Source organism: Symphalangus syndactylus, chromosome 12, assembly GCF_028878055.3.
Source record: "Symphalangus syndactylus isolate Jambi chromosome 12, NHGRI_mSymSyn1-v2.1_pri, whole genome shotgun sequence".
NCBI classification, from domain to species: Eukaryota; Metazoa; Chordata; class Mammalia; order Primates; family Hylobatidae; genus Symphalangus; species Symphalangus syndactylus.
In genome coordinates this window covers 89,413,868-89,424,841 of record NC_072441.2, presented here as the reverse complement: position 1 = coordinate 89,424,841, position 10,974 = coordinate 89,413,868, and the positions used below count along the sequence as shown (strand labels likewise).

At 50.1% G+C, this 10,974-nt stretch overlaps 2 protein-coding genes across 2 annotated transcripts; one reads left to right on the top strand and one right to left on the bottom strand.

The window, feature by feature from the left end:
* Positions 1-1,886: 1,886 nt before the first annotated feature.
* Positions 1,887-3,031, top strand: APOA2 (apolipoprotein A2). The gene is made up of 3 exons (XM_063628175.1): positions 1,887-1,962; positions 2,272-2,404; positions 2,801-3,031. Exons 1-3 carry the CDS (start codon positions 1,911-1,913, stop codon positions 2,916-2,918), a joined length of 303 nt encoding a protein of 100 aa, XP_063484245.1. The 5' UTR covers positions 1,887-1,910; the 3' UTR covers positions 2,919-3,031.
* Positions 3,032-6,267: 3,236 nt separating this feature from the next.
* FCER1G (Fc epsilon receptor Ig) lies at positions 6,268-10,930 on the bottom strand. Its single transcript, XM_063627143.1, has 5 exons — positions 10,062-10,930; positions 7,430-7,521; positions 7,231-7,266; positions 6,784-6,804; positions 6,268-6,633 (listed from the first exon to the last, which is right to left on the bottom strand). The coding sequence occupies exons 1-5, from the start codon at positions 10,108-10,110 to the stop codon at positions 6,571-6,573; spliced, it is 261 nt and encodes an 86-aa protein (XP_063483213.1). The 5' UTR covers positions 10,111-10,930; the 3' UTR covers positions 6,268-6,570.
* Positions 10,931-10,974: the final 44 nt, after the last annotated feature.

Here is a 10,974-nt window from a genome sequence, read left to right as displayed (position 1 = left end):
TAACCCTTCCTTCCCTGAGTCCCCAGGCAGAGTTGGCAAATAAAATCTAGGAATATGGAGCCTGGCCCCCAAAGGCACTCCATCCCAGGACCAGGGACAAGCCAAAGGGCTGACCTCAAGCACTAAGCGCTCCACAGGGGAATAGTTGAAAATGGAGTGAGAGTTCTTGGTCTTGGAAGGTGAAGGGTGGGAGGAGGGAGAAGATCAGGAAAAATAACTAATGGATATTAGGCTTCATACCTGAGTGATGAAATAATCTGTACAACAAATCCCCATGACACAAGTTTATGTATGTAACAAACTTGCACATATAGGCCGGGTGCGGTGGCTCATGCCTGTAATCCTAGCACTCTGGGAGGCTGAGGCAGGCGGATCACCTGAGGTCGGGAGTTCAAGACCAACCTGACCAACATGGAGAAACCCCGTCTCTACTAAAAATACAAAATTACCCGGGCGTGGTGGCTCATGCCTGTAATCCCAGCTACTTGGGAGGCTGAGGCAGGAGAATCACTTGAACCCGGGAGGTGGAGTTTGCAGTGAGCCAAGATCGTGCCATTACGCTCCAGCCTGAGCAAGAAGAGCAAAACTCCATCTCAGGAAAACAAACAAAAAAACCTGCACATATACTTCTGAATTTAAAACAAAAGTTAAAAAACAAAGATTTCTTGGTCTCTGGTCACTACCTCCCTCATTAGCTCCGCGCCTCCACTCTCACCTCTCAGGAATGTTCCACATACTCAGCGAGTATGCTTGGGGGGCAAAAGGGTGAAAGATACAAAAGCTTCTGATATCTATTTAACTGATTTCACCCAAATGCTTTGAACCTGGGAATGTACCTCTCCCCCTCCCCCACCCCCAATAGGAGTGAGACAAGGGCCAGGGCTATTGCCCCTGCTGACTCAATATTGGCTGATCACTGCCTAGAACTGATAAGGTGATCAAATGACCAGGAGCCTTCAACCTTTACCCTGGCAGAAGCCTCTTATTCACCTCTTTTCCTGCCAGAGCCCTCCACTGGGAGGGGATGGGCGGAAGCCGTTTTCTGAATTTGTTTTACTGGGGGTAGGGTATGTTCACTGATCAGCATCCAGGACATTCTGGACTCTCCTGTTTTCTCCCCGTCTCATTACACATTAACTCAAAAACGGACAAAATCATTTACACTTGCCCTCTTACCCGACCCTCATTCCCCTAACCCCCATAGCCCTCAACCCTGTCCCTGATTTCAATTCCTTTCTCCTTTCTTCTGCTCCCCAATATCTCTCTGCCAAGTTGCAGTAAAGTGGGATAAGGTTGAGAGATGAGATCTACCCATAATGGAATAAAGACACCATGAGCTTTCCATGGTGTGATGGGTTGATGGTATTCCATGTCAGAGCTTTCCAGAGAAATAACTTGGAATCCTGCTTCCTGTTGCATTCAAGTCCAAGGACCTCAGATCTCAAAAGAATGAACCTCAAATATACCTGAAGTGTACGCCCTTAGCCTCCACTAAGAGCTGTACCCCCTGTCTCTCACCCCATCACCATGAGTCTTCCATGGGCTTGTCCTCTCCTCCCCCATTTCTCCAACTTGTTTATCCTCACATAATCCTTGCCCCACTGGGCCCATCCATAGTCCCTGTCACCTGACAGGGGGTGGGTAAACAGACAGGTATATAGCCCCTTCCTCTCCAGCCAGGGCAGGCACTGACGCCAAGGACAGAGACGCTGACTAGGTAAGATAAGGAGGCAAGAGGTGTGAGCAGCATCCAAAGAGGCCTGGGCTTCAGTTGCGGAGAGGGAGAGAGCCAGGTTGGAATGGGCAGCAGGTAGGGAGATCCCTGGGGAGGAGCTGAAGCCCATTTGGCTTCAGTGTCCCCCCAACCCCCACCACCCTCTTCCTAGGCCGCCTTCCCCACTGTTACCAACATGAAGCTGCTCGCAGCAACTGTGCTGCTCCTCACCATCTGCAGCCTTGAAGGTGGGTGTGATATGGAGAGGGGGCCAAAAGGGAGAATGTGCTGGTAGTTACAGCTACCTATCTGCCTGTGCTCTTATATCCAGGTCTGGCAACCAGAGGGCTCAAAAGGAAGATCATTCCCTCTCTAAAGCCCAGAAAACCCATCCAAAGATCTGGCTGGATACCTTTTCGGGGAGGGGGCAGAGAGCTGGGGTGGGTACTGGCAGAGGTATGGCAGGAGGCCAGGATTCATTGCTGTGGACCCAGCTGAAAAGAGTGTGTGTGTGTGTGTGTGTGTGTGTGTGTGTGTGCGCGCGCGCGCGCGTGCAGGAGCTTTGGTTCGGAGACAGGCAGAGGAGCCAAGTGTGGAGAGCCTGGTTTCTCAGTACTTCCAGACCGTGACTGACTATGGCAAGGACCTGATGGAGAAGGTCAAGAGCCCAGAGCTTCAGGCCCAGGCCAAGTAAGTCTCAGGACAAGGAGTTCGGGGGCTGTGGAACTGTGGAGAGAAAGAAGGGAAGATGAGAGGTCCCACAGAAGACTGAACCCAGGGGTGGGGATTAGGGCAGATTAGGCTTAAATTGCAGAGAAAAAGTCCTTCATCACCCAAAGATCCCATACGTCTCTTAGATAGAGAGGAACAGCAAGAACTGGGCCTTGAAGTTCAGTCTCTAGGGTCTGTTCCTCTACCCAGCAAGGGTCTTGACTCTGCTCCTACCTAGGGGCTTTGCCATGCAATGGACCAGGCACTAGAGTTTGGGGACCTGAGTCAGTCTGCTCTGACCTCCCACCACCACAAAGGCCCCCTGCCAGTGCTTAGGGTCCCTCAGATTAAACTCTAATCCCCTCACCTATCCAGGGCTTACTTTGAAAAGTCAAAGGAGCAGCTGACACCCCTGGTCAAGAAGGCTGGAACAGATCTGGTTAACTTCTTGAGCTATTTCGTGGAACTCAGAACACAGCCTCCCACCCAGTGAAGTGTCCAGACCACTGTCTTCCAACCCCAGCTGGCCTCTATAACACCAAATGGCCAGGCCTAGAGCTCCTCTCTCTACCCACTCTTTGCTGCAATAAATGCTGAATGAATCCAGCTCTGAGCCTGGTATGTTTGGGGGACTGGGAAAAGTAGGGGAGTAAGGGAGGAGAAGAGGAAGGAAAAGGAAAAATCTGCTTCTAGAAGGACAGAAGTTTGGGTGTGGAGGGGTGAAGAAAGGATTGAAGACACAACTGATGAAAATGACAGGATGAGGGTGCCATGATTCTTCTCCAAACCCAAAGAGTCTCCTACAGGCTGGGCATGACTCTACAGGGGAACACTAAAGAGGCTTTGCGTTGCACACGGAACTAGGAGAAGAAGGAAAGATTCACAAACTGAATCCCTCGATTTCTGGAGGTCATAGAAAATGAGGGTACCCCGGTGGAGCGCAGTGGCTCACACCTGTAATCCCTGCACTTTGGGAGGCCGAGGCAGGTGGATCACTTGAGATCAGGAGTTCCAGACCAGCCTGGCCAACATGGTAAAACCCCGTCTCTACTAAAAATACAAAAATTAGCCAGGTGTTGTGGCACATGCCTGTAATCCCAGCTACTCGAGAGACTGAAGCAGGAGAATTGCTTGAACCCGGGAGGCAGAGGTTGCAGTGAGCTGACATTGTGCCACTGCACTCCAGCCTGGGTGACAGAGCAAGACTCCGTCTCAAAAAAAAAAAAAAAGAAAGTAAAGAAAAAAAGAAAACGAGGATACCCCTCAGAATTTCCTGTTAGTCATTCCATGAAGAAAAGAAAGCTTCCCAAGGTGTCACCCGAGACCCTCCTTTCCCTTCTGAGCCAGGGGAACACTGTGTTTCCCCCTTTCCCACAATAAAAGACTTGAGTTTGCTCCTCTCCCTAGAAGTGCTCTAATTTCTCCATTTAAAACCTCTTATCTAGACCAAGTACCGAGGCTCACAGCTGTAATACCAGCACTTTGGAAGGCTGAGGTGGGAGAACCACTTGAGGCCAGAAGTTCGAGACCAGACTGAGAAACACAGTGAGACCCCCTAATATATATATATTTTTAAATTAAAAACAAAAGACCAGGCCGGGCGCTGTGGCTCACGCTTGTAATCCCAGCACTTTGGGAGGCCGAGGCGGGTGGATCACGAGGTCAGGAGATCGAGACCATGGTGAAACCCTGTCTCTACTAAAAATACAAAAAATTAGCCGGGCGTGGTGGCGGCGCCTGTAGTCCCAGCTACTCGGAGAGGCTGAGGCAGGAGAATGGCGGGAACCCGGGAGGCGGAGCTTGCAGTGAGCCGAGAGTGGCCCACATCTGTAATCCCAGCACTTTGGGAGGCCAAGGCGGGCAGATCACCTGAGGTCAGGAGTTCGAGATCAGCCTGGGTAACATGGTGAAACCTTGTCTCTACTAAAAATACAAAAATTAGCCGGGAGTGGTGGCACATGCCTGTAATCCCAGCTACTCAAGAGACTGAGGCAGGAGAATCGATTGAACCCGGGAGGTGGAGGTTGCAGTGAGTCGAGATCGCACCATTGCACTCCAGCCTGGGCACCAAGAGTGAATCTCCATCCCAACAACAACAACAAAAAAAACCTCTTATCTAGACACTGCCTGTGGAAGACCCATTCCAAGCCTTTCCTCCACTGCTATCCAGGCACTATTCATAGAACTAGCCTGGTAGCCATCTTGGAGCCTGGAAGTAGTAGCTGTGGTAGCCATTTAAAGGCCTGGCAAGTATCCAATTTGGTGGACATGTGGGACTAGAGAAACTTTGGGAGCTGTGATACCTGGATTAAATGAAAACGGAATGGAAATCAGTCCGGGTTGATGGGGAGAGACTTACAATCCCAAAAGGCAGAGCAAAGGAAAATGAAACGTTTTCCAATAAAAGTTTATTCCCACTTTATCTTTAAAAGAATTACTTCCAGGTCAGCCTCAGTGGCTCACACCTGTAATCCCAGCACTTTAGGAGGCCGAGGAGGGCAGATCACGAGGTCAAGAGATCAAGACCATCCTGACCAACATAGTGAAACCCTGTCTTTACTAAAAATACAAAAAAAATTAGCTGGGCATGGTGGTGCCTGTAGTCCTAGCTACTCGGGAGGTTGAAGCACGAGAATCGCTTGAACCCTGGAGGCAGAGGTTGCAGTGAGCTGAGATCATGCCAGTGCACTCTAGCCTGGTGACAGAGGGAGACTCCATCTCAAAAAAAAAAAGTTACTTTCCTACCCTGGCTCATTTCTCTTATCTCATCTGAAATCACCTTTCCCCTGCCAGACACTGGAGATGGCTCCAATTCCTTCCAGATATTGATCAACCTCCTTCATCTGGCCTTCAAGACCCTCGCCATTCATGACTACTCACTACCCTTCTCTTTCTCAATATCTGCTTCTTCTCATGTGGCAAAATGTGCAGAGACGAAAGTGATCTCAGTCGGTTCCTTGCAAGGTGACCTTGGACAGGTTAATTAACTTCAAAGAGCCTGAATTTCCTCACAGGGTTAATTAGCAGATCAAATGGTACAATAAGCTGGAAAATACTTTGAAAAGTGCAAATCACTATGCAGTGTGAAGTGTTGTGCAGCACTGTGGAGGTTGGGGGTTATGCTAGGGGTAAGCTTGGAGTCTCTAGACCCATTCTGAAAAGACCGTGGGTCACGAGTAGGACTGGTAGCATCTCCTGAGGTTTAAATTTTTCCAGGCAAATATTCCTCGTAGCTCTGAAAACAGGACAGGCATTGACAGGGCCTTCACCACCACCCATGCACTTGAGGGAGATGACCCCCCATTTGGACCCAACTTATTTCCCTTTGCCTTACCTACCACTAACCCATCTGGCCCTCTAAGGTCTCACTTGCCCCAGATGCCCTGAAAATTCACTGTTCCAATAAAACCTTCCATTAGGAGCTTCACACAGCCCTAGTTACACCATCCGTTCTGCATATTTGGCTTTTCAGCTATGCTAATTCCCATATGCATGTACTGGATTGATGCTGTCTGGATTGGTGGCCATCTGGGGACACCCAGGCTCCCCTACAACCAAACCTTCGTTCAATTGTCGAACACAGAAGGCCATGCTGATGCAGAAGTCATTTCTTATGTTTCCAAATATGCCTAGACTCCCAACACACTAGTCCCTGCTCCAGCTCCATCCTCAGAGCACCTACAGGTCAAAGGTTTTTATCCCTCCCCCAGCCATATCATTTATCCCTCAGTCGAGCAAAATAGCTCTGAAGTCCATCAGGCTGTGAGTTCTGGAACTGAAAAACTGTATCTAGTGCTTAGTAGAGACTGAATAAATATATGATAAATGGATGAATGAATGGAGTCCAGTCCATGGCAGCTTTATTGGGGGTTCTCCCTTCCCATATTTTAGCTGGAGTTGGGGATGGGGAAGAGAAGAAGGGTGGGACAAGAGAGTGAGACTAGAATATAAACATCCGTAAATAACATCTGAGCATTAGTCTTTAACAGGGAGGAGGAACCACTGGTGTATATTAATTTAGGACACGGCATCATTATAGGGGTAGGGCCAGCTGGTGTTAATGGCATGCAGGCATATGTGATGCCAACCACGAGGGGTGGAAGAACCAGAAGCCGAAGAAGAATATAACCGCATCTATTCTAAAGCTATTGTGGTGGTTTCTCATGCTTCAGAGTCTCGTAAGTCTCCTGGTTCCTGGTGCTCAGGCCCTGGAGGTGGGAGTCAAAGGATGATCAGGAGCTGGAGCCCATTAGAGGCCCCTCCCACCTCCACAGGCCCCCCCCTTCCCCTTCCAAAGATCGCTCAAAATCCCACCCTCTTCTGCTGACTTCCTGGGTGGGGGAGGCAGGCACACTTACCGTGTAAACACCATCTGATTTCTGCAGAGACAAAAGAAGCAAAACATTAAAGACCCACACCTTCTCCAGGGCCCTTCAGCATCTGCCCCACCCGGGGAGGCATGGGGGGTGGGCAGCCAGCCACCTTGGGCTAGAGGGCACTCACATGGACACTCTGGGCCATGGATACCTGTTTGCCCACATGGCTACAAGCACACATATACACCTGACATACTACATCCAAGTCTCTCACATATTTTTTGTCACTCTATGCTTGATTCTTCCCTGTCACCTGCTGAATATTTTACTTGTGGCTTGGCTAGGTAAGGTGGGAGGGAGGCCTCTGAGGTGTGTGCAGATCAGCACCTGAGAGGCATGCCCTCCCAGAGGCCCAGAAACTCAGGCAAGAGCCCCAGAAGGGCTGAGGGTCTGAAAAGTTGTCGACACCAGGTGTAGGAGGGTCCATACCTCATAGCTGGCCATAGCTGCCTTTCGCACTTGGATCTGGAATGGGGGAAAGGTTATCAGTAAAGGGTAAGTTAGTGGCCCATCCCCCTTCCCTCCAAACTTTGTGGGGGATCCCCTTTTATTCTTTCTCTTCGAATCCTTGCTGCTGCCCGCCTCCCACTTCCCCTTCCAGCCCTTACCCCACCCTGCCCAGGACTACCTTCAGTCGACAGTAGAGGAGGGTGAGAACAATTCCATACAGAAACAGGATGGCATCCAGGATATAGCAGAGCTGAGGCTCTCCCAGGGCCGCTGAGGGGATAGAGGATGCCCATGGGGTCGGGGACATCAGGGAGGATCTGGTACTCAGAGGAGAGAAGGGAAGGGGCTCTGGAAGGTAGGACAGGGCCTAGAGGGGAGCCCGTCTAAGGGAAGAAATTCTGTTTCTCTCTGGCCTTCCACTGCCCTTACCTTTCCCTCTTCTCCCACACCATAGGGTCGGGCTAGGATAGGAAGTGTGAGGGTTCTATTGAAATGGAACTTGGACGGACTAATAATTGAGGCCTTCCCCCTCAGCCCCCAACCTTTTCTTTTTAGCACTGTGGGTTCTTCAGGCACCATTGAGCACTTTATCCACCTCAAGGGACCCATCCGAGTCCACTGGACTGAAACCAAAACCTCAGCCAAGATGGGTAGTGTGAGGGAGAGGTAGTGACAAATTTCAGTGAAGAAACCACAGAAGTGTCTCTACTAAGTCCTGTGACCTGTGGCTGAGGGCTGGACAGGAAGGATGTGAGCTGGGGAAGGGAGAGAAGGCAATTACTCTATCATTGGTCATCTCCTAGCCTCAGCCTTGTTGCTTTCTGTCCCACCACAAGACACTTAAATATGTAAAAAAAAAAAAAAAAAAAGTGTGTCTGTTTTTCCCAGACCTTACAGATACCTTTGGCCCTGAACACAAGGCTGGGGGAATGACCACAGCTATATGGATTCCAGCTCCTGTTACTCTGCCCTATTACTCACTCTCTGGGCCTCTGAGAGGGGAAGTTTTGTGCAATTTAAAAAATCAAATCAAATCAAGTCTGGGCTCCAGAGACTGCTCTCACCCCGTATCAGAGGACCAGTAGGGAACAAGTGACTAACGTCAGTCAATTGCTGACATCGGTCAAGTACTTTTTATTCTGCAACACTCTTTCACACACACAATATTGCACAAATCTTAAAACTACCCTGTGAGGGAAACATCATCATCGCCATTTTATGGGTGACGAAACCAAGGCTCGGAAAAGCTAAGGAACTCACTCAGAGCCACAGGGTTAAGTGACAGAGCTGGAACTCAAATGCAGGCTTTCTGCCTCTAAAGCCCATGCTTTCCTTCGTGCCTCAGCGGGCCTCCTCCCTCCTCATCCCACGGAAGCAGACCAGTGGCTAACTTAATACTTGCTCTCACCTTCTCAGCTGGGCTGCTGGAATTCCTCCCCAGTCATTCTCTTTCGATTTCCAGTTTCCCTGAAGTTTACTGACCTCCTCCTCCCCGACACCCAGCTGCCACCAACACACACACATCTATCCAGCACAGACAACCCAGAGTGAACGAGGAGTGAGAATTCTTAGATAGTAACTGGAGCATTAGAGCTTCAGAGACCTTCCTATTTCTGCCTCTATTTCTCAGCTGACGCTCAGGTCTCTGGAACTGGGCATCTCATGCTGCCCACCCTCGTATCAACTGCTATCAGAACGGAGCATTAGCAATGACCCATAGAAACAGCAATCCTGTCTGTCTTGGCTATATCCTTGCCTTACTCCCAAGCACAAGAACAGAGCCCTACCTTCCTAAAGGGTTCTCTCTCTCTCCATATATATATATATATGTACGTGTGTGTGTATATATATATAAAATCTTTTTTTTTTGAGACGGAGTCTCGCCCTGTTGCCCAGGCTTAAGTGCAGTGGTGCGAATATTGGCTCACTGCAACCTCCACCTCCTGGGTTCAAGTGATTCTCCTGCCTCAGCCTCCTGAGTAGCTGGGATTACAGGCGCCAAGGGTGCTTTGTATATTAAACCAGCTAGAGATCAGCTCCCAGCAGACAAGACCAAAGGCACCCCATGGGAAATGCTGATCATGAGAAATGAAGCTTTTCACCAGACCAGCTCTTCATGCCATACAACCAGACCCTTCCCCTGCCACTTTCTATCAACCCTGAAAAGAGAAAAGTCAGCCAGGCACAGTAGCACTTTGGGAGGCCGAGGTGGGAGAATTGCTTGAGGCCAGGAGTTCAAGACCAATGTGGCCAACATAGCAAGACCCCGTCTTTTTTAAATAATAATAATAGCTGGGTGCAGTGGCTCACACCAGTAATCCCAGCACTTTCGGAGGTCGAGGTGGGTGGATCACTTGAGTCAGGAGTTTGAGATTACCCTGGTCAACATGACGAAACCCGGTTTCTACTGAAAATACTAAACTTAGCCGGGCGTGGTGGCGGGCGCCTGCAGTCCCAGCTACTCGGGAGCCTGAGGCAGGAGAATCGCTTGAACCCAGGAGGCGGAGGTTGCAGTGAGTAGAGATTGCGCCACTGCACTCCAGCCTGGGTGACAGAGCAAGACTCCATCTCCAAAATATTAATAATAATAATACGGAGAAAAGTCTGGAATGAAGAAGGCAACAAGAAAGAAGGGAACTATTAGTCTAGTGCCCTGGGTCGGGGCTGGATAGGACTAGCCTCACGGTCTCCCTATGCCCACCTACCCACTGTCAGCCTTCCTTCATCTGTGTTTGACTTGGCCCTCAGACCCAAGCTCTGGACTTCCACCCTGGAGCCAGCTCACCCTATCCCTCACCAAACCCTCTTACCTGCTTGTTCAACCAAAAGGAGTAAGAGCAAGACCACTGCTGGAATCATCTTGGGCTGGAGATCGGCCGTTCTGACAGCACTGTGCAGCTGTGCTCAGTGAGCAGTTCCCTGACCACAGAGTCCCCCCCTTCCTGCCACGCCTTCCCCCACGCTTTGGCCCCTTCCCCTTCCTGCACAAGAGACCGGGCGGCTCCCGGAAGGGCCAACTAAGGGAGTTGGGAGATCTGGGCTCTTAAGCGTCAGCCCTTCAATGACCAATTCCTAACCCATAGAATGAGGAGACTCTCACGCTCAGGAAAGGCTGTCTACATCTGCCATTTTACACTCCACCCGGTTCAGTTTTTTGTTTTTGTTTTTGTTTTTTTTTTGAGACGGAGTCTTGCTCTGTCGCCCAGGCTGGAGTGCAATGGCGCCATCTCGGCTCACCGCAACCTCTGCCTCCTGGGTTCAAGCAATTCTCCTGTCTCAGCCTCCCGAGTAGCTGGGATTACAGGCATGCGCCACCACGCCCTGCTAATTTTGTATTTTTAGTAGAAATGGGGTTTCTCCATGTTGATCAGGCTGGTCTCGAACTCCTGATCTCAGGTGATCCATCCGCCTCGGCCTCCCAAGTGCTGGGATTACAGGCGTGAGCCACCATGCCCGGCTGGTTCAGAGATTTATCTGTGCTAAACTGCCCGTCAACATTCCCTCAGACCCCACTATAGCCCTTTCCCTCCCAACTTTACCCCAGGTCTTGATTTGAGTGGTTTACCAACTTATGTGGGCACTGAGGTTTGGGCAAGAAGGGAACTGAGGGGAACGAGGAAACGGAGAATAGAGAAGTGGAAAGGACAAGAGTCAGAGAAGGGGGTGGAGACAAGCAGGAAAAATTGCAAAGACCTGACTGAATCTAACAGGAATGGAGGGTTA

Excerpts from the sequence above, each read along its gene's own strand:
- APOA2 (XM_063628175.1), top strand. The coding sequence starts at position 1,911 with ATGAAGCTGCTCGCAGCAACTGTGCTGCTCCTCACCATCTGCAGCCTT. Across the intron at positions 1,963-2,271 it reads CACCATCTGCAGCCTTGAAG|GAGCTTTGGTTCGGAGACAG; the intron begins GTGGGTGTGATA and ends GCGCGCGTGCAG. Across the intron at positions 2,405-2,800 it reads GAGCTTCAGGCCCAGGCCAA|GGCTTACTTTGAAAAGTCAA; the intron begins GTAAGTCTCAGG and ends TCACCTATCCAG.
- FCER1G (XM_063627143.1), bottom strand. The coding sequence starts at position 10,110 with ATGATTCCAGCAGTGGTCTTGCTCTTACTCCTTTTGGTTGAACAAGCA. Across the intron at positions 6,805-7,230 it reads CAGCTATGGCCAGCTATGAG|AAATCAGATGGTGTTTACAC; the intron begins GTATGGACCCTC and ends TTGTCTCTGCAG. Across the intron at positions 6,634-6,783 it reads AATCAGATGGTGTTTACACG|GGCCTGAGCACCAGGAACCA; the intron begins GTAAGTGTGCCT and ends TCCCACCTCCAG.